This window comes from Arachis ipaensis, chromosome B2, assembly GCF_059453495.1.
Source record: "Arachis ipaensis isolate K30076 ecotype BB chromosome B2, ASM5945349v1, whole genome shotgun sequence".
NCBI classification, from domain to species: domain Eukaryota; kingdom Viridiplantae; phylum Streptophyta; class Magnoliopsida; order Fabales; family Fabaceae; genus Arachis; species Arachis ipaensis.
In genome coordinates this window covers 106,233,661-106,256,733 of record NC_142437.1, presented here as the reverse complement: position 1 = coordinate 106,256,733, position 23,073 = coordinate 106,233,661, and the positions used below count along the sequence as shown (strand labels likewise).

Here is a 23,073-nt window from a genome sequence, read left to right as displayed (position 1 = left end):
TGCTGTACTAATTTATTTTTATTATATACTAATGTAACATATATTAACATACGCTTATTGAAAAATAAAATAGAACAAAATTAAGAGGAAAAAAGAAGAGAGATATACTTGAAAAAGAGATAATGGAAAATGAAAAATGTGTAAAAAATAGGTTTAGATTCTCTAAATTTTGAATTTTATTTTAAAGAGTAAAGTGTGATATCTCATCATTTATTTTATAAGTAAAACTAAGAGTAAATATGAGAGAAAAATTATTTAATAATAAAAGATCATACTTTACTCTCTAAAATAAAAATTCAAAATTTAAAAAATCGAAATTCGAAAAAAATAAAGAGAGTGTGAACAAGAGGTTAAATGGGTAAAATGTGAGGATAAATTAGGGGGAAAAAAACTCGCACTTGCGGATATATTATTCGTGACGGAAGAATTATTGAGAATTTGCAAAATCTCTATGGGAATGAGAATTGAGGTATTTGTCCTACGAAGACATGCAAAATTTGCATGAAGAAAAATTTACTTAAATATCTTTATATATATTACGCTGATTCATTTTTTAATTATTTAATTGAAATTTTTTTATTTTATTTTATTTTATTTTATTTTAATTTATATGTTAAAAATTTTATATGTATGTTTATTATGTTAAATTTGTGTTTAAATTATGTTTTAATTTAATACATTTAGTTAAATTATATTAGATTTTATTATAGTTATATTAATTTTTTTAAAATTATTTTAAAGTTTAATATCCATAGATACCCATATAAAAAAAATAAACGAAACCTGTGATAAAAATGAGATAGAAACAGAAGGTATTTTATTAAATGGAGGCGAAAAATGAGAAAAAAGCCTCATTCTATGAAAGTTCATTGCCACCCCTAAAATAAAAAGTGGATAGAAGTATTTATAAGAAAAAAATTATCTAAAAAGTAGGACATATTCATTTGATTTTGGATCATCAATTCAAACTTAAATAAAAAAAATATTCATCACGTAATTGAAGAAAGTTCACATAATTTTTTTCAAAATCAAAGTAAGTGCAGTTGATTTTATCTCTAACAAAAATATTTACGTATATAATGTTAGGAATAAATTTTTTTTGGAAACAATATTTTATTTCTAAAGAATTTTCACGTTTGTTAACAATGTCTCATAGTCATTTCCTACAGAATAAAACTATGAAGTATTTAGAAATTTTTTAACTTCTAAATTCTTTAAAAATAATGGAAATTCTCACTTCAGTTTTTCTGTAATCATGTAGAGTAACTACTGAAAATTTAACCCAAACAAAAAATAATGTGTAATGCAAAACTGAAAAAAAAAAAATCCGCACATGCTTGTCAAACTGGAAATTTATTGGCCAAAATGAGAAAAATAATAATATCATTTTCATTTTTAATAATGTTTTTTGCATGATTTTTTTTTTTGCATTCTATTTATATGAATTTGTGAAATAAAATGAATAGTATTGTCAAAAATAAAAGTGACATTATCACTTTTTAAAAACAATTCTAAACATTCTTTGCCAAAATTTTGTTGGATTTTATTCAAGTTCTAAATATTTTTGTTGACACACCTAATGCTCCTCCCTTAGATTGTAAGAGACATTTTGTAAGGTCAGACTTTTTAAGCTATCCATCCTCAGATCCCAGCAGAAGGAGATTCAAGCACCCTTCCAATCTTTCTAGAATTAAATTGAAACTTAGGCAAATATGAATAATTTCCTTCCAAGCATTGGACTTTCACAAAGATGTTATGTTGGCACAATCATATTTACTCCTTTTATCACTCATATTTAGAGTAAAAACTAAAGATCTCAAAATGATTTTTAAAATTTATATAGTATTTTAAGATAATCTCAAAATTTTAATTAACTCGATTTAACCTCCTCAAATTAAGATTTGTGACTTACCCATGTAAACTGTTTGGTGAATGCAAATTAAATAAACAGGGTTTTTTTTTTGTTATGTTAAAACATGTCTTCTTATGAAATAAATAATGATTTTGGAAGAAATCTACTTATTATATCATTTGCTATGCTTGAGCCCTGAGACTTCCTATATATAGCATTTGCCAAGCCCTGATAATAATAAATGGACAGAAATGAACCCAATGGCCCAGCCCATGGCAAAAAAAAAAAACATAACCCATCAATAAAAAATGTTCAGATTGTCATTTTAGATCTCTACTATATCATAGAAATAGGTTTAAATCATTAAATAAATTTGTTTTATTCATCTCTCTGATGAGTCCAAACTAATGTTTTCTACCTGAAACTAATTAAAATTAATAAATAACTGAAAGAGTAATCATTTATAAAACTAACCTATGTATTTATAAAAAAGTAAGTTTTTTTGTTGCTAAAGTTAAATTTTTAATTTTTTATTTCTCAATAAATATATATTTTTTAGTATCTTCTCCATAAATAAATTTAAAACCTAACTTTTATATTTTTTAAAAACATTTTTACATTAATACTCCTTCACATTACTACTTAAAATCTAAAATAAACTAAAAAAAAAAAGTATATTTAATATATATATATATTTTAAAGATTTTCTGTTCCACTCTGACTCTGATCCTTTTCCCCTCTCTGTCTCCTTGGCCATATGATGTCTTTCTCTCTCCTGTTTCTTACTTTTCTTTTAAACTACCAAAATCTCCCAACACACCACAAATTCTAGGGTTTCTTCCTTCCTTTACTTCTTCATTCATGCGAATCCCTTTCTTCCAATTCGATCACCTAAGATGATGGATGGTGCGAGCAACGGTGGCATGTTGTACCATGAGGTACAAGAGTCCAAGCTTTGCGCTGTGCATTGCGTCAACACGGTGCTGCAGGGTCCGTTCTTCTCCGAGTTTGATCTCGCTGCTCTCGCCTCCGATCTCGATCGCAGGGAGCGACAGATGATGCTCCCGGCCGCACTCTCCTCCGGCGATTTTCTTTCTGAGGAGTCGCACAATGTCTCCCTCGATGGAGATTTCAGCATCCAGGTTCATTTCCTCAATACATCTATTTGAAAATATCAATTTTTGTATGATGTGTAATTGGATTGAATAAGAAAATGTATAACTTATTGTGTTAGTGTATCTGACTTATCCAATTTGGACATGAGAACTGAAAATGTATGAAATTAGGCATTGTTTTAACAACTATTAATATGTGATGTGAACATTGTTTATCTGGAAGTACTTTAATTATTTAATTATTTGAGGGAGCATGCAGGAGATTATCATTTCTCTGTTAAGTGATATTTTCACCGGGACCAATTGCTGAGTCTAATATTATTTTTTTCTTTTTAATATCTAGGAATGTAGATTTTTTAGAGGCGTTTTATGTGAGGACATATTCTAATTTTCGCCTTGTTCACTGCACACAAACACTTCACCTCCTAACTGAATGGTTGTGTATCTATAGGTGTGCAACCCCTTTTTTGAGATAATTTTCTACCAAAATTGTAGCAGTGATTTCAAAAGGTGACTCTAAAAGATATTTAGTTTAAACGATGTGTTTTTACTTTGGAAGTTGTAGTTGCCCATAGATAGTTTAGATGATGTCTTTTTACTTCTGAATTTGTAGTTGCTCATAGACTTGGTTTGAAGTAAACATCAACAATTGTTGCACTTCTATCTATCTCCCATTATCCATTTTTTACCCATTCACTAAAAGCTCATTTAATTGTTGCAGACGTGTCTTTAAAAATAGATCTTGTTCTAAGTTGACTTGGAATGGGATTCGGTTTAAAATATTTGTAGGGATAGATTGGGATGACCTTGCAAGCCGTGTGTATTCTACATAATATTTTTTTAGTCTTTGTTTTGGGGTAACCGGGTAAATGAACTATTTGGATATGAAATCCTGTACCTAACCTATTCAATGCAATTTTGTAGACCAAGTTGAATGTTAAATGATGAATCGTCTTCTGTGTTTTTTAGAGTTCAAGCCATACTGGCTTGAGGGGGCATGCTGAATATGGCGCTTGAGTTAGTTACCTCTAGGTGAAAGTTAGTTAGGCAACTCAACTTGAACCTAGTGTATATGAGGAAAATTCAGTTAGTGTTAGTAGTGTGCTTGAGCATTCTGTTTCTCCAGAAGCATCCCAGCTTCTTCCACCTCAAGCTTCTTCTTCCTTATCTCTCTCTCACTTTCTCTTGTATCTCTCTTCGTCTTGATCTTGTAACTTGTTCATACACATCTTTTATATTAGTGAATCAATGCACCAGAGTCACACCATTGATTTTGGTTTATCATCTTCAATTTGTCTCTCTTAATCTTCTTGCATCAACTATGGTTTAAGAACTTTCACATTGAATGTGAATTGTTGTTCATGTTTGAATTGATTGACTAGAATGGCTATAAACAATTTTAATATTGTTTTTTTTATACCTTTGGATTTCAATATCACTATATAAGTAGAATTACATTCAACTAGGTATGATTTAAAACAATTTATATAATAATGATACCTTAATGTTATCATCACACACCATGTGGTTTGAATTGGAAAAATAATTTAGATGTCTTTGGCATAAGCTTTTGTTGATAGTCTAAGCATGGAAGGGATGCAAATAAGTATGATTATATTTGTAGCACTCTATATATTTTACTTTGCTCTGTATTTTACTATCTTTGCCGTCTTGCTCAAATTTCAGCTATTCTTTTATATTTTGTCATATACTCACATCTTTTGTGGTTAAAACTAAAAATTTTCATGTTGGTGCCTTGTATAATTTGAAATTTTGGGAAAGTATCTTTGAGAAAATATTTAGATTTTTAGTGAAATATTTGCTCCCTAGTTCATATCTTTATTTTAAGCAGGAAAATTAGGGCTCGGAGATTCAGTGCTTTAAATTTTATGAATTAGTTGAACTTAATTATGCAAGACCTTTCCTTTAGGTCTTACAAAAGGCTTTGGAAGTGTGGGATCTACAGGTTATCCCTCTTGACTCACCTGTTGCTGAGCCTGCTCAAATTGATCCTGAACTGGAAAACGCCTTTATTTGCCATTTGCAAGACCATTGGTTTTGTATCCGTAAAGTGAATGGAGAGTGGTATAATTTTGACAGTCTTTATGCAGCCCCACAACACCTTTCTAAGTTTTACCTCTCAGCCTATCTTGATTCTTTGAAAGGCTTTGGGTGGAGCATATTCCTAGTAAGAGGAAATTTTCCAAAAGAGTTTCCCATATCCTCAGCCGAATCTTCTAATGGTTTTGGGCAGTGGCTGTCACCTGAAGATGCTGAGAGAATAACTAAGTCTTGCAATTCAGGGCTGACTCCACATCAGAGAACTAATGAGAGCCAACAACATTACAATCAATTTCTTTCATCCGGGGAGGTGGAAATGTATTCAGACTTTGAAGATGAGGATCTGAAGGCTGCAATAGCTGCTAGTCTAATGGATTCCTCCTCATCTGTGGCGAATGTCAAAGTCGAGGCAAGCACTCCCCAAAATGATAATCAAAGTAGTAAACAAGTTGCAACCACTGAAGATTTCCCACAAAACAACAAACAAAAGGAAGTTGTTGAAGCTAGTCAACCTGCCAACAACCAAAGTACCAAACTGGTGGAAGCTACTGAAGATGATTCTCTTCAAAAAGATCAAAGTAGCCAAGAAGTGACATCTATTGTAGGTCATAATACTCAAGATGAGAACCATAATGACAAAGGAAAAGCAGTCTTGTAAAAGCATGTGTACTTTTATTTGTTCCAAATTTGTTTTTGCAATTGAGGACAATAAGCCATTCCAGTGGCTCAAAGTCATGGTGCTGTGCAGTATACACATTCTCAATTGAATTGCATGATGTATAAACTATAAGAAAAACTCTTTCAACATTTCCACATCTTATTATTATGGGTTATTATGATAGTACCAAGTTTTGACAATGCTCTATTTTTTATTTGGGCATTTTACGAGGTTTTTTCAATTTCTTAAATTCTAGGTTAGGGTGACTGGAATCTCAATTGTAATTGATAGTTAAACCACAGTTAATGACTTTGTACTTCAACATCATCAATTTGTTTTCCTTAGATTTTAAGTTTGAACAAGTTAGGACAAAGGATGGCACGTTTAAATTTTAAACAATTACCTAGAGGGGACTAATTCAGCTATCTATACTATAGAAATAGACAAAGCACAACCAGAAATTATGTGGTTCTAGAAATGTTATAGATTATAGATGTTATAGCTATAGATGTAGTTATTTTACTTAATTGATGTATTGTGTTTTCAACTTTCGGTTTGGATGGCCATAAAATACCCTTTTGGATTGTCAACAGAGGTTACTACTAGTGATTCCAAAAGCCGGCACCTTACCTAAAATCTGTCCTTTGCCCTTTTTCTTTTTCTATCTATTTTATTTATTTATTGTTTTCCCATCTTGTTAGGTCAATTATTATAACTTTAGAATACAAAATTACTAGGATATACATTATTATACAAGTTGTAGATAATAACGGGATGCAAATTCTATGGTGCATTATTGTTTTGCCAGTTGGTGCAGTACTGTTCTACATCACAAATTGGATTTTAATTTCGTTAAATTTAAAGAGGAAAATATAGACCAAACTTGGGTTGGTCAAATAGTTAGTTCAATTGTCCGTTTAAATAAGTACCAATGAGTTTGAATCTTGACTTGTACATACTGCAAACAATAATTTATTGACTAGCGATAAATTCTTAGATGGAGGTTCAGATAGAGATCCGATTCGCATTATAAAATAATGAAATTTATGGAAAAACCAAAACTACCTGACTCAAAATAATCCCTCAACCATCCCGTCACCTTTGTCAGCTTGTCCCCTCCATGACTGTAATCACTTTTGGATTTATTTCATTAGGGGTAATTTAGTCACCTCGTTCAACTATATTAGTAATTTAGACGGAGTTTGTGTTAAAATCCATTCATTTGTTTCAAAATCCATTCAGAAAAATTTAAGTATAAAGAACTGAACAATTGTCTTTTGTATGGATTTTAACTTTTTTTTTTCTTTTGACGTGGTTGTATAGATTCTACCTCGGTTTGGTTTTGATTCAGACTTGAAATCATTTTATTTTTATTAATTGGTTTAATTTGTATGTCTTATATCTATCATCTCTATATATATAAAGCTCTATATGGCCATTGAATAGAACTATAGAAGTTCTATATTGCCATTTAATTATTAAATTGTTATAGCAACGGACGTTTTTTCTTCAATCACATTATATTGAAGTTCTTTTAAATGCAAATATATTGAAATGAATCTTTTTCTTTGTTCAATTCTTAGTAATTGGTTCAATGAATGCGAGTAAATGATTAAATTCCTAACATTTGCTTCAGTTCTATGCAAGATCATATTTATAGATCCGAGACAAGAATAATAGTTGTCGTGTTCTCGTGTAAACATGATTTGATTCCCTGAGACAAGATGATAAACAAGTCGGTGTAGAAAAAATTTCGTATTTGACTCTGAAAAAAATCGCTTATTCTTAAAGTAAACCACTAAAAATACCGTCAAATTACTTATTCATTGAAAAAATACCTTCAAATCAATTTATGAGGACAATAAAAATATTTTCAAATATTTAAAAGTGTAGAAGTATCCAAACACGGAAAAAAATAGTCTCTCTTAATGAAAACCAAAAAAAGTAGCAAACAACAATGCTTTTGTGGCCCTCTTAAAGTTTGTTTACGGGATGAGATATTGAGACAGAACACTGAGATATAAAATTATATTTGACAAATAAGATATGAATAAAAATATTGTGTACAAATACTCTAAATTAGTATATTTTGTATCCATCTTAATAGGAAGGATACAAAAATATTAACAAGTGATACAATTTATTTTTTATTTTTTATTTTATTATTTATATTAATTTTTTATAATTATATTTTTTATTATTGTATTTTATTCTAAAATTTTTTCAATAAAAAAAATAAATTAGATTTTTATAATTTGTTTTAATTTATCACCAAACAGAATATAAAAATACAAAAATTGTATCTCTATTATTTATGACTTATTGTCAGTATCTTGTCTTATCCTGTTCTTAGAAACAAACTCAACCTAAGATTTGTAAATGTTCATGTTCATGGATTATTTAGTGGAGATGACCTGCCTTGATATTTTTGGGGTGTTTTAAATTATTATTATTATTATTATTATTATTATTATAATAATAATAATAATAATAATAAATTGAGAGTATTTTTATCGATGGATAAATAATTTAGAAATAATTTTTGTAATTTACTCTTTGTTAATTAATTTTACGACAAAAAAAATTTAAAAAAATATGAAGAACAAATAAATTTTAAAAAAAAATTGAAAACCTGGCAAAAATAATAGAAACATTGTTTTTATATTTGTGTTATTTAATGATTTAATTTGAATTTTTTTAGAAAATATTTAGATAATAATTTAAATTTATCAATAATATAAACTTTCAAATAATAACCTTATTTCTTTTGTTGGATATTGTTATAGTGAAGAGTTAAGTTTTAAAAATTACTTTTTTTTAGTTAAAAAAAATGTATGGTAAATTTAATAAAGATCTTACTCTTCTTCCATGAAGTCACAAAAAAAGCTCTTCTTCCATGTTTTGGCTTTTCTTGCCGAAAAAGTCTGGACCAATTACAATATAAGCTAACTCAAACTAATTTTTTATATTTTTAGTTTTGAAATTCAAAAATTAGAGTAATAAGATAGATTTTTTTTATTTTATAACAATTTTTTTGTTTTTCAACTAGTTAATTTTAATTGGCTATCCTCTTGGAGACTACGTGATGCACAAAAAAGTAAATTAATTATAATATTATATTATATAATATATTCTAATAAGTATTATATTATTTAAAAATTGATTAAATAATATATAAATTATTGTTAAATTTAAATTATTTTATATTAAAAATATTTTTTAGAATATTTATTTGATAATTTGTATATAATTTCATATAATTATTCAACTAAAATCTAATATGAATTAAAATATAGTTTATTATTTAAAAAATTTGAATTCAGTTATTTTTAAAAAAGACATAGGCCTTTTATATTAGAGTTGTACAAAATTACATCTTTATTTGTTATTTCTATTTTTAATTTTTTACATTTGCTTTAGTTGTCATATTTTGTCTTCTTATATAGTGTTCTTTTTTGTTACAAATAATTAAAAAATAAATAAAAATGAGAAACACTAAAAATATAAATTAGTTTTATAATCATGATATATTTGAATATATCTAATAAGAAAATATGCCAAATTTTAACTTGCTTGGGTTTAGAAAAATGAATGAGAATGAAAAATACCAAAAATATAAATATAAAATTATGAATTAATTTTATAATAATGGTATATTTGAATGTATTTAGTAAGAAAATGTGGCAAAAGAATGAACTTATTGCACAGAAAAGGAAGCAAGCAAAACAAAAGGAGAAAGCAAGAAAGAGTCGTCCTAAAAATTGGAATAAGGTATGTAATACAATTTTTAAATGATATTAGCTTTTGAATGTGAGGAGTTTAGGGGGTGTTGGAAGCTTGGGTATGGTGAAAATATAAAACAAAATATAGTTTGAACATGTTAGGATTAATAGAGACGAAAAGCAGGTGGATACAAAGTTGATGCAGTGTAATTTTGGAAAAATGATGTAGTGGGTTGGGTTCTTGTGAGTTTCGAACGGTGCTTTTAGAGGTTTTTTGTTGTTGTGGGATGTACTAATATTTGACTTGCGTAACTGCTATAAAGGGGAGAGATGGTTGTGTGTGGAAGGGGTATTGACGAACAAGAATTTTACTTTTGCGTTGTGCTGGTTGAGTTTTATCTATGGTTTGTGTCAAGTCCCTATTTACTACATGGGTGACTTTAATGAGGTTGTGCAAGTGGAAGAAAAGAAATGAGCTAGTATATTTACAGTATCAGCAGTAGTTTTTAAAATATGGATACAAGATATGGAGCTGGTGGTTCTAGAGCTTATTGATCGGAAATTTACGTGGTTCTGGGGTCAATCGTGCAGTCGCTTTGATCGGGTATTGGTTAACGTGGGATGGATTGAAGAGTTTTCTGAGACGATGCTGAAAGGTGGATAAAGAGGTTTATCTGATCATTGTTCCTCAATTGTGGAGAATAGTAGATTGCAAGGGAGTCTGAGGCTGTTTCGGAGTTTAAATTCTTGGATCATTCATGAGGGTTTCTCAAAATGGTAAAAGAGGACTGGTAGGGGCTAGGAGATTTCTCAGATGTTGCAGATTTTTTCAACAAATCAATTAGGAGCTACAAGAGTGAACTGAGTTTGATCTTTTAGTTGTTGACGGCATTGCTAGATATGACTATGGAGGGATGTCTGTTTGTTTGATTAACATTTATTTTTTGTTTATTTGTTTTGTTTAGTTGCTCCACCTTATTGTGTTGAGCTCTTTCCTTCAAAAAAAAATGTGGCAAATATTAATTTTTATAATCATGGTATATTTGAATGTATTTAGTAAGAAAATGTGGCAAATTTAAACTTACTTGAAATAGTTTCGCTAATTAGTATGAGAGACTAAGAAATAAATATTAGTAGAGCCTTATGTACGTAGCATGCATAAGTACACCAAATAATATAGTAGCAAGAGTATTAACATGTATAAGTTGTAGAATATTAATATTTATAAAGAAAATTTTTATAATTATCATTATTATGACACTTTTAATGTATATTTATTGTATTTAATTACTTTATGTTTTAATTGAATAATAATAGATAAATTTTTTATTTTTTTTTAAATTTTTTACTAAAAGATAATTGGTTGATTTTTAAGTTTTGTCAAGTAACAAAAATTGCTGACATGACATCATTAGAAGGAGAAATATGGCTTAAACATATAGAAGAACTTAGATATAAACTTTTATATAAGAAGAATAGATAGATAGATTGGATCATTAAAAAATGTCTATTCTACAAGAATTACGGATAACTATGATATTTTAAAAAGTGTTGTTAAAATTAAAATAAGCTTTTTGATTATTTAGCAATACTTTTAAAAAAATAGTGCTAAAAAAAGTACTACTAAAATATAAAAAAATGACTATAAAATTGAATGAAACATTAAAATTGAAATAGGATATTTAAAACATTAAAGACTAAATTAAAATTTAACTGAAATGTTAGATACCAAAATAATATAATGTTTTACCCTCAGTTTTAATAACACTTGAATAACTATCGCAACCACCAAGAACACAGGCATACTAATCCACCAATTATATTTGAGTCCTTCCTCACCAAATATATGAGGGATCTATATTTGACGTGAATGGCTGAATGGAGTGAATTTGGAATTAGAAATGCACATAAACCCTTCTTTGTTGGCCATAAGGAAAGAGTGGAGGGCTCTTGTGTTTGTGTTATGGTTGGCAAAACAGTCTGAAAAAGCAAACAATGCAACTAACAACACTTTTAGGCTGGAAGATTAGACATCCAGCCCCAGCTTTCAAACGACCCATCCTTACAATTCTTGCATACTTCAGGGACCACTTCCACAATTTAATAAAATTATAATAAATAATTATGAGTAAGAAACAATTAAACTATACCAGCATAGTTTCACTGCTTTTCTTTCCTCTCTTTCTTTCTTTCTTTCTTTTTCTGAGGATCATCATCCCAAAGCTCTTTGCTTTTTGGTGTCACACACCCTTATCTGGGTTCAATTTCTTTCCTTTCTCTTCGGTTTATCCCCAAAATGGGTTCATCTGATCGGTTGTTCAATAGGGAAAGAACTCTTCATGAGATCCTTGGAGCTGGTCTTGGTATGCTCAGAACAATTTTCTTAGTTTTTTCTTTCTATTTTTTTTATTTCTTAACTTTATTGTCATTTCTTTGATTCATTATACACAATTAGTATCTTAATTCAATATCACAATTTGGTGTTGTTTATGTTCATTTAGTACTCTTTGATAGTGGGACTATGGGGGTGTGGTGATATCATTTGCTTTTCCAGTGAGAAAGCCAAAAGGAAAGAAAGTGAATTGACATCATTGACCTTGAATCTATGTTGTTGAATCAATGACATTGCTTTATTTATTGCAGTTGCAGATTTGATACTGTGGAGACAGAAGAATATTACTGTGGGAATATTGTTAGTCACACTAGCTGCTTGGATTGTGTTTGAAAAATCTGGTTATACTCTTTTGTCACTTGTTTCCAATGTTCTTCTTCTCCTCATTGTCATTCTTTTCCTTTGGGCCAAATCAGCAGCAATTCTTAACAGGTACTATTTCTTAGAATATATAGCAACTTACTTGAATATTCTTTCTTATTATTTTTGTTAGATATAGTTTATTACTTACTCAACGACAGAAGAGAGTGGAGAATGATATCACTCATAATACTGAAAAAGAACTCATAAAAAACAATCAATAGAACAAACTCTCAATGTCTGTGGGAGTTGAACTCTATACTGTGCCACATAGTATCAGTGACTCTTTCTAGTATTCAAATTCTTTTTGTGTGTTGTTTCAAACTTGAATGTGTTGGAATGTTAAAGTATATATAGTATATATAGATCATTGGTTTTAATTCAGGTCATTTCTTCTGATCTAGAATTATTAGTGTTATCCCTGTCTTTGTAGTATTTTTCACAAGTCTTACAGCTTATTTATTTTTTGGAGATCAATGCTAAAGAAAATGTCAAATGGAATAGAGTTTTCACTTTTCACAGATACTATCAATAAATTATCGGACGCCGTAGTTTGATGATATTGAAGAATTCATCTTGTCCATTGAAATCAAGTATTATTCTTGATAACCATGAACAATAGTGTTGTCCTGAAGTTTCTTTTCTTTTTGTCTAAAAATAAAAATTAAGTTCATTATACGCAGTGGCACTAGCAAGGTCTAAGTTCTAACTTCTAACCCTAAGAAGAGACTTCTGTAAAAGAATGGTATTCTCCCCTTTAAAATTGTTGCTATGCTGTGGATGCTGGATTATATTGATGGGTGCTGCTACATTAACCTATGGCCATTGCAACTGTGAAATTGAAGCCTAGTTATCAGTGTTGATAATAATGTCTGTTAGGAAAATATTTTTTCAACATCTATAAGTATTTTACTCCATGCCAACACCTGGTTTACCATATCAATTTTAATATGGTCTCCACTTCAATTAAAATCTTGTTTCTACCCTTAGATCTATTTTGTGTCCCATAAACACCAGATGTTCGAATAACACTATTCATCAGTCCGTTGGAGCAAATGATTCTTCATTTGAATCTATAGTCCTGCTGGACCAAATAAAGTGAATTCAATCAATTCAAATGAGTTGGTTTGATGAAATATGCTAAATTGACAGTCATTTCAAAGTCTAGATTGGTGTTATATGCCCAGTTTCTGCCGGAATTGTTTGTTCCTTGTACCTTCTTTTGATATTCTTGTTCCATCACCAAAATGTATAAAAATAAAAATATTTAAAGAGATGCTACTTTTCTTTTGGCAGACCTGCTCCACCTCTACCACATTTGCATTTATCAGAAGAAATGGTGAATGAAGTAGCTACTTTCATCCGAATTAGAGTTAATGATGTGTTTTCGGTTTCTCAAGATATTGCTCTGGGAAAGAACTCAAGGCTGTTCCTGAAAGTAGCATCATGCCTCTGGTTAATTTCTTTTGTTGGTGGCTTGACTGATTTCCTTACCCTGGCATATACAAGTAAGTCCCTCTGAAACATCATTTCATCAAAATTACACTTTAGGAGAAATACTTTCTTGCATGTTTTAGAAAATTTTACTGCCACTAATTCTTTGACCTTAAGGTTATGGGTTCAAGCCGTGGAAACAGCCACTGATATACTTATTAGGTTAGGCTACGTATATTATACCCTTTGGGTGTGACCTTTCTTCGGATCCTACGACCCTGCGTTAATGCAGGATGCTTGTGCATTGGGCTGCCTTTTTTTTTAACAAAAACATTAAAAGGTTAATTGCACTTTACATCCCCAAACTTTGCATCATCTTCACTTTGTCTCTAAAATTTAAAAAATGCACAATTAGCCCCTACACTTTCCTAAGTATGCAAATGAACCGCTTGAAGTTGAACTTTGACACCTTAAGCTTTGATAAATGTGTGTTATCTAATTTTTGTTAACACTTGATGTGAAAAGTAATAATCAAGGTGGTCATTTTGCTATGTTTCAGGTCTCTTTATTGTTCTTACAGTACCAGCACTCTACGAAAGATATGAAGATAACATAGATAGACATGTCTTGAAGTGCTACAGAAAATTGTGCCAATTGTATGTGAAAATCAATGAGGAATATGTCAGCAGAGTCCAACATTATATTTTAGAGAAGCAAAAGCTGAGCTGAGTTTGTTCCTTCAAAATTCATTGTGATAAAAGAATTTTATTCACCCTTCCAATGTGAGATTTTGATTGTGGGTTCCGAGGATTGTGGTGGTCTTTTTCCCACTTTTTTGTTTATCTTTTTTATTTCTTTTCATTTTTGCATTTTTCATCTTCATTGATGGGAAATTTTTGTTTGGTACATAATGTCGGAACATTTTTGCTAGATTGGTGCATGTAACTCCAAAGAGTATTTTCTCTTCTTATTAGATTAACCAAGAAAAGTGTAGATGTGGTTGCCAGATCAAAATTTGTCACTTGCCATTATTAACATGTAATATAGTTGGAGCCAGAATCACATTCACATGCTCTCTGTCTCTGTCTCATTGTTTTTTGTATTAGTCAATCACATGTAGAATCATGCGCACGTACATGATTCAAAAAATAATAATAGCAAATGTAGATGAATTTGTAAATTATTTTGGTATGTGAGAATTGAAAAGTAACTAGTCTTTTTTTTTTGTTCCTGCAGTATCGTCTAGTCCAACAGACCAAAAACTAATCCGTCGCGAATCAGCTCTATTTAAATAGATTGTACATGTATAAGGCGAGATTTGAATCTCTGACACTTGTTTAAGTAGATTCATGAGTTAATTACTAGACTAATCCAAATTAACTAAAGTAACTAGTTTTCTTTTTTTTTTTTTTTGTCATAAGTAACTAGTTTTATAACCATTCTCTTTTATATTGAGTTTGAGCTTTGCCCCTTTATTTGTTCACAAAATAAAAAAAAAAAAGAAAAAAAATTATAGACCAATAACATTGAAACAACACGCAATCATCTATCTATTCTTATTATATAAAAATTGATACCAATAAAAGTTGATATCAATTCTTCCTCTAATGATGCCACGTTATCAATTTTGATTATTTGACAAAATCTTAAAAATTAACCAATCAACTTTTAGTAAAATATTAAAAAAAATAAAACCATAACTCCCATGCATAATTAAATAATTAATTTATTACATATTATTCAATGAAAATATAAAACATTAACTAAATGTAATAAACATCTACATTAAAAGTGTCATAATAATAATATTATCATAATAAATTTTAAGTTACAAAATATTCAAATTTCATCCTATTTGACCTACTTATATATCATACATAAGACTTTTTTTTGGTAACTGGAAAGTAAAAAACAACTAAACAGAAAAGGAAAACAAAGTCCTAAAGGACTAAGAAGATGCAGGGCAGTCTCGTTGAATACTCTTCTCAAACTCCTTTCAAGGCACTGGAAGCTCTACATGCTGAAAATGCGATCTCATCGCGGTCTTTGCTATGGTGGCCGCCACTGTATTTACATCTCTCAAGATCAAGAGAAAATCAACGCGCCACTTCCAAGTCATGATATCTCTGATTTTAAATACCAAAAGATCGACACAACCAGCATTATCATGAGAACTAGTAACAAGATTGAAATCCTCTAGACAATCCGTTTCGCAAATCACATCTCTTTGCTCCAAGTCACGAGCTAGAAGAAATTCTCTCCAGATAGCAAACAACACTTAAAGAATATTGCAGCTTTCAATTGTTCCTAAATAGCCTCGTTATCAATTTCTATTCCAGTCTTTGCTAACATAGACAAAACCAATTCGATCATCAAAACCTGAATAACTAGCATCACAATTGATTTTGAAAGTACCCATTAAGAGGGAGCCCAAGAGCAACTAATCGTAGAACGAATAGTAACTCGTTGCAATTCAAAAATATTCCGAAACTCCTTCTCAAAGGCTAAGTCATACGAGCCACTTTAAATGGAGTCCAAGGTTTAGGATGATTAAAAATCTCATTATTCCTAACTCCCCAAATCTACCAAAGACCAGAAAAAAATCTAAAAGGATGTTCTTTACTATGAGACAAGAACCAATTCTTCCAATTCAGAAGATGAAAGAAAATCTCCAAAAATTGCTAAACAAGCTGAGTTTTTGGGCAATCCCAAATACAATGAAAAACTATTTTCTGGCAACTTAAGCAACTGGGCCAACTATCTGAAGGTGACAAGTCTCTCCTGAAAAAAAAATAGCAGTAGGCAGTGCCCCTCGCATACAAAACCAAACCAAAAATTTGATCTTTTCCGAAACAAACTGACGCCAAAGCCAAAGCCAATTTCCTCTCTCATCCCATCCAAACATCTTGTAAAGCCATAAGTAGCCATTGCGAGCATCATAAACCTTAGCCGCCCCCGGATCAAGTCCAGCCAACCACTGAACTCGCTTGCACATCTGGGTTGTAGGAGAGAATGTTGTCGTACAAAAACTGGTGAAGAGGAGAATAAACATTCTCAAGGTATCACTCTCCAGTCGACCAAAGATCTAAAATTCGGATATCCGAATAAAAAATGTGAATATAATCCATCTCATTACAAAGCTGCCCCTCTTTTCTCCATTTAGAAAACAAAAAATTATGATCCAAATTCCTAATGCACCAATCAAAACCATGCTTCAACATATCTCAAATTTTACACAGACTCCTCCAAACATAAGATCCGTTATCTGTAGAATAGTTGAAATCATCACCCAAAGAAAAATAATATTTATCTGCCAATAGTTGAACTCAAAATTGTGAGGATAATAAAAGAGTTGCCAAACTAGCTTCTCCAAAAAAATAACATTAGCACAAAACGGATCTCTAATTTCCAGACTACCAAATTTTTTTAGGGTGACCAACACCTTTTAACTAGCAAGATTTAGCCCCTGACCATTAGTTTGACCTTTCTAGAGAAAATTTCTCATTATAGATGCTATAGGGTTTGTTATCCCTTTGGGAAAGAGAGAGACTTGCATGGGGTAAGTAGGAATAGTAGCCACTACCGAATTGATCAAACAGAGTCTTTCCGCTTTACTGAGTAATCGCCTTTTCAGCTGGCTAGCCTTCCTTAGATCTTATAGAACCTCCTTGAAAGATGCTCGAGTCACCATAGAATGACAAAGAATAATCCCGAAATAGTTGCTCAAATTCTGGACGAATCTGATGGAGGACACTTTGGTAAAGATTTTTTTCCTTTTCACGAAAACATTACGGGAACACAACGCTTTATACTTCTCCACATTAATCTTCATCCCAGAAGCTTTATAGAAACTCTCCAATGCTGCCATCATATTTTGAACTTGTCATTTCTCCGCTTTACAGAAGAGAAGCAAATCATTGATAAACATTAAATAGGATATTCTCCTGCCCTCTCTAAAAATAGCAATCGGCTTCCACTGCCCTATATCAACTTGATAGTAAATCAAGTAGGACAGTCTCTCCATACATAACCCGAAAAGATATGGAGACATAGGATCTCCTTGTCGAAGACCTCAACTAGGAGTAAAACTGTCCAATCTATCACCATTCCAGACAATAGACAATGAGAATGAAGTGACATAGCTCATAATCAGGTTGACTGTAGGAATAGGAATACCGAATTTCTTGAGGGTCTGTTTTAAAAACCTCCAATCAACTTTTTCATAAGTTTTCTCCAAATCAATATTAAATGTCAAAGTTCCTTTCTTCAACTTAGTCTTTTTCATAAAATGAATAACCTCATGCGCTATAATGATGTTGTTCAGTACTCTCCTTCCTGGAATAAACCCCTTTGGAGAGAGCCAACAATATCCGTAAGATAAGAGTAGAGTCTGTTGACCAGGACTTTAGTGATGACCTTGTAGACTATATTACAAAGACTGATAGGTCTAAATACCTTCATAGATACCGGTGAATCCACCTTGGGAATTAGAACCAGAAGAGTCTCCATCATCCTCGAATCAATAGTACCTCCAGAAAAAGCTTCTCTAACCATATTCCAAATATCAGAACCAATGATCTCTCAATATTCCTTGAAAAAGTAAGTTTGGAATCCATCCAAACTCGAAGCCTTAAAGGAATTCGTGCTATAAACAGCTGACTTAACTTCTTCCATAATCATGGGCGCAATAAGATTACAGCAGACTTCCTCATCAAAAAGGAAGTGGAACTTCATCCAAACACCCCAAATTAACATCCTCCACCTGACAGAATAAGATCTTATAGAAAGATTCAACTTCCCGGCTAAAAACCTCTAGGTCCATCTCTCACACATCATCCTTGAGAAAGAAACCATAAATCTTATTTATCTTCTGCCGCACAAGGGTCTGAGCATGGAAAAAGCTGGTATTTCTGTTCCCGAATCTCACCCACTATTTTCTAGATTTTTGAACCAAAGAAGTTCCTCTTGCACAAGAGTGTTATTATAATCCTCAATCAATTGTTGCTCCTTTTGGTACATGAAAGAATATTTCCTCTCTTCCAAACGCTTCTGAAGATAATTAATTTGTCGCTCCAATTCATAGTTTCTAACAAAGATGTTATCAAATACTGTAGAATTAAACTCAAGAGAATTTTTCTGCACCTCCGAAAGCTTGCCTTGCATCCCTCTAAAGCCAGACCACCAAGACTATTTCACAATATCTTTGTAACCAAGATGATTAGCCCAAGCCACCATAAAATGAAAGGGCATGTTCATTTTCGGTTGTGGGCGCCCTTTATAGCGCATTAAGATAGGACAGTGATCAGACTGCAGTCTATTCAAAATTTTTGCATAGGCCTCAGAAAAAAGAGATAACCATCCACCATTAATATAAATCTGGTCAAACTTTTTCGCCACCTCAATATTGTTTTTTTTTTACTCTCCTCTACCAAGAAAAACGTCTCCCAATAGTCTTCAAGTCAAACAGAGCACTATCCCCTAAAAAATTGGCAAACTAATTAGCATGGCGACTCGAAAAATGGCAACCCTTAGCTTCATGAGAGAAAAGAACTTCATTAAAATCACCGAGGACAATCCAAGGCTCTTGAAAAGTCGATGATTGAGCTACTAGGTAATCCCAAAGAAGACCTCTTGTATTATGCTATGGACTACCATAAATACCACTAATACCTCCAAATCACATTTTCAAGCTGAACTTCGATCGTGACACACTGATCGCAAACATCAACCAATTTGCAACTAGTACCTTATATTAAAGAAAGGAACTATAAACCACCTTTATGTCCTACTACCTCTTGTATACCAATAGAATAGTATCCAAGTCTTTCTCAAAACAGTTTCAAATGTTAAAAGGGAGTTTAACACTATTACTTCATTTCACAATTCGTGATTTGTCTATAAAAAACATTTACACCAACAAATGAAGAGGATCTTCTCTACTTAGAAATGATTCTATTAGATGATTACAAAATAAAAATATTTATTATATTTTTAAAAGAAATTTACGAAAAAACTCTTATTACTTTTACTATTTATAATTTTTTTAAGTTTTTATAATACTTTACATATAATTATATTTTAAGATTCTTATAATTATACTTATTTTAGTATGCTATTTAAATCAAAGAATCAATTTTGACTATTTTCCAATACTATTTGGAATTTGCATCACTCGAGACATTGTTTGATAGAGTAAATTTTAAAAAATATTAATCGTTATTTTTACTTTATGCTATTTAAATTGTTCTTATTAAAAATAACTTATTCACTATATATATATTAATATATATACATAATAAATATTCTAAAAATTTTTATTCTTTATTATAAATGTCATTAAAAACCTGTATACACTAGGAAAAGAAAAACAAATAAATATAATAAAAATCTACAAAAAATACGAAAAATAAAATTTTCTTACTATAACATAAAAAATTACTATAGATTTAAATTATAAAAAATTTTATTATTCTTACTATTATCGATGTCATTGAAAATCTGTATAAAGTAGGAGAAAAAAACGTGTAAATATCAAAGAAAAATCTACAAAAAATATAAAAAATAAAATTTTGTGCTACAACATAAAAAATTATTACTGATTCAAATTATAAAACATTCTATCATATTTTATCAAACTATACTTATCATAAAAAATTTCATCAAATTATAAATTACTAACTCAATAATTATTACATATTTAAAATTAAATTAAAAGTTACAAATCAAAGTGGTACAATAACTTTTGTACTATTTAATAAAAAAATATAAAAAAAATTATTAAGCACAACCTCAAATTTAGAGTTAATACTCAAAATCGTCCCTGAAAGATACCCCGATCTCCATTTTCGTCCTCGAAAGATAAAGTTAATCAAAATTGTCCCCGAAAGATACACGACTTGGTCATGTTAGTCCTTCCGTCAGTTGGATGATGATGTGTCACGTTAAGTGCCACGTGGCACATGATGACGTGGCGGGTGATGCCATGTGTCACTTGACATGTAAAAAAGTTATTTTTAATCAAAATAGTCATTGAAAGTTCAAACGTAAGTCATTTTCATCCCTAAAATTTTAAAAAATAATCAAATTAGTCCTTATATAATTTTTTTTTAATTTTTTCTTGATAATATTAAATTTTAAATTTTTTTGATACTACTAATTTTAATAGAAATATAATTGACAAACAAAATTAGTAATGGTATCTTTTCTTCTTAAAAATTGTCAATAAAATTATCTCTCTCCTTTAAATCTTCTCAAAATCTCTCTTATTCTTTTCTATTCTAAAACATTTTTCTTACATTATCACATTTTGCTAGAATATATATATACTCAAAATTGAAATGTATGTATTTATTAACCTAAACAAAATTATATGCTCAAAATCAAAATTTATGTATTAAAAGAAAAATTATATAATCTATCTCAAACATATGAAACACACAAAATATTAAATATTTTTAACTATATGGAAGTACTAAAGAAAATATTAATCTGTTTAACTATATGGCAACCGGCGAGACGACGGCGATAGGCAAGGCGACGGCAAGCGGCGACCCAACGGCGAGCTGCTCCAAGCCACGAACAGAGAAGCCAGGGAAGATGGGGACGACGAGCTGAGCTACCTGAGTTCCGGACAGGGGAAAGAGTAAGAAGTGGAGGCGCCGAGAACCTGGGGATGGCAGCGGCAAGGAACCTAGGGATAGGGTGTTACTGTGTGCTGCTTCGCGTTCTGCTTCTGCGTGCTGGAGAGGAGAGGCCAAGAGGGGTGTTACTGTGTGTGAGGCATATTAGGGTTCAAAAATCACAACCAAGCTTCAACGCACTGTTTTGAAAATTTTGATTTTTGACCCATTTCAAAAACCGGCCGTTCACAGTTCGGTTCGACTGACCGGTTCCCGGCCGGTTCAGCAGTCCAATGTCGTTTTTAAATTTTACGATTTTAGCTTCTGACCGAACCGTATTTGGCAACGGTTCACGGTTCAACCGATTCGACCGGCCGATTTGAACCGGTTTTCAAAACATTGTTTGGCAGTCACAAACAGTTTCCTTGGAAAATCCTCCATGTAAATTGGTTGCGTTCAGGTTGACTCTAAACGTCCAACGATCTTCTTAGTCTGTGACGAGAAGAAATGAAGAGGATTCAAGAATGACATACACATCATATTATAACATCCATAGAAGTTTGACTCCACAAAAAATTGATAATCCCAATGCATAACAATGGCATATATGAGATTTTCCAATTTCTAGTATCAAAAACAAGTAGGCTATAGTAATAAACTACTCATTAGGACTTAGGAGACACGAAACAAAAATCAAAAATAAAGGAAGTGTTAACTTACCTGTTCTAAGGTTAGAAACATGATTACGTTCCAAGATCCTAGCCGTCCAAAATTTGGGATGAAGACTTTATAAAAGGCAAAAGGTCCCTAGAAAACATTAGATTCCAAATTCCATTATCAATTAGTTCTGATAAAACAAACTTTTGACAGTGTATTTCCTTGTGAGCTTGTGAGCACCACAAAACGATGCTAAGTTGTTCATAGAAGAGCAAAATGGAAACTTCAGAAAGGAAACATACATCGTTCTTCAATGTCTTGAGGAAACAATCAAGGGTGCTTTTGTAACTAGAATCTCCCATCATTCTTGACTTAACCTGCATATATGAGGAAGATAGAATAACACACTATCAGAGTGGAAGAAAAATACAAAACTGCACACATAAGAAGCTCACATGACAAACATGGCAGCAGAGTAACATGGAAAATTTTGTAATTCATTTCTACCAAATGAACCACAAAAAGACTTGGTCCCCACTGGGTAAATTTGTGAAAATTGGTTTATTAAAACTAGTTTCTTAAAGATAGTTTTCCAAAAAGTTGAAATAGTATTGTTCGGTAGTACAAGCTGCAAAAATTGTAGTTGGTAAAATTGCTTTTGACATTTAAATGACTTCGATAGATATCACTCTAATAAGGAGAAAGAATAAGGGTAGATATTTATTAATATATAACGTTATATTAAACTTTTTAACTTTAAAAAGCACAAATTAGGTTTGAATAAAGCATACTTAACTTTTCGAAGCTAAAGAACAAACACGCGAATTTTTATTCACTAAATATAAAGTGAGGTTAAACACGTCTAAAAATCTTTACCAAATCGAGTCTAGAAATGTTGAAACAAAATTATTATTAAACATTATTTGTTTAATAATATCTATTTTGAATCTTAGTTCATCTCCGGTAAGCAGAATAAATTCATAATTCATAATCAAATTGTAAATCAATTATTTTTTTTTTTTGGGTTATGTAAATCAATTACTTTACACACAACTACATATTCAAGGACAGAAGCTTTATGTTTCCCATTTTAACTATAGATACTATGCATGAACACTGAAAAATTACCACATCCCCCTAGACCAGAAAGGAGATGAGTTACAACATTGTCAGAGAAGCCTGGCAATTTCAAAATAGTCTGCA

General features: G+C 30.9%; 2 protein-coding genes across 2 annotated transcripts; both read left to right on the top strand.

Moving 5' to 3' along the window:
* Positions 1–2,561: 2,561 nt before the first annotated feature.
* LOC107625678 (Josephin family protein) lies at positions 2,562–5,886 on the top strand. Its single transcript, XM_016328370.3, has 2 exons — positions 2,562–2,994; positions 4,898–5,886. The coding sequence occupies exons 1-2, from the start codon at positions 2,749–2,751 to the stop codon at positions 5,684–5,686; spliced, it is 1,035 nt and encodes a 344-aa protein (XP_016183856.1). The 5' UTR covers positions 2,562–2,748; the 3' UTR covers positions 5,687–5,886.
* Positions 5,887–11,284: 5,398 nt separating this feature from the next.
* LOC107628457 (Reticulon family protein) lies at positions 11,285–14,819 on the top strand. The gene is made up of 4 exons (XM_016331118.3): positions 11,285–11,771; positions 12,052–12,232; positions 13,457–13,668; positions 14,154–14,819. The coding sequence occupies exons 1-4, from the start codon at positions 11,705–11,707 to the stop codon at positions 14,321–14,323; spliced, it is 630 nt and encodes a 209-aa protein (XP_016186604.2). The 5' UTR covers positions 11,285–11,704; the 3' UTR covers positions 14,324–14,819.
* The last annotated feature ends 8,254 nt before the right edge of the window (positions 14,820–23,073 follow it).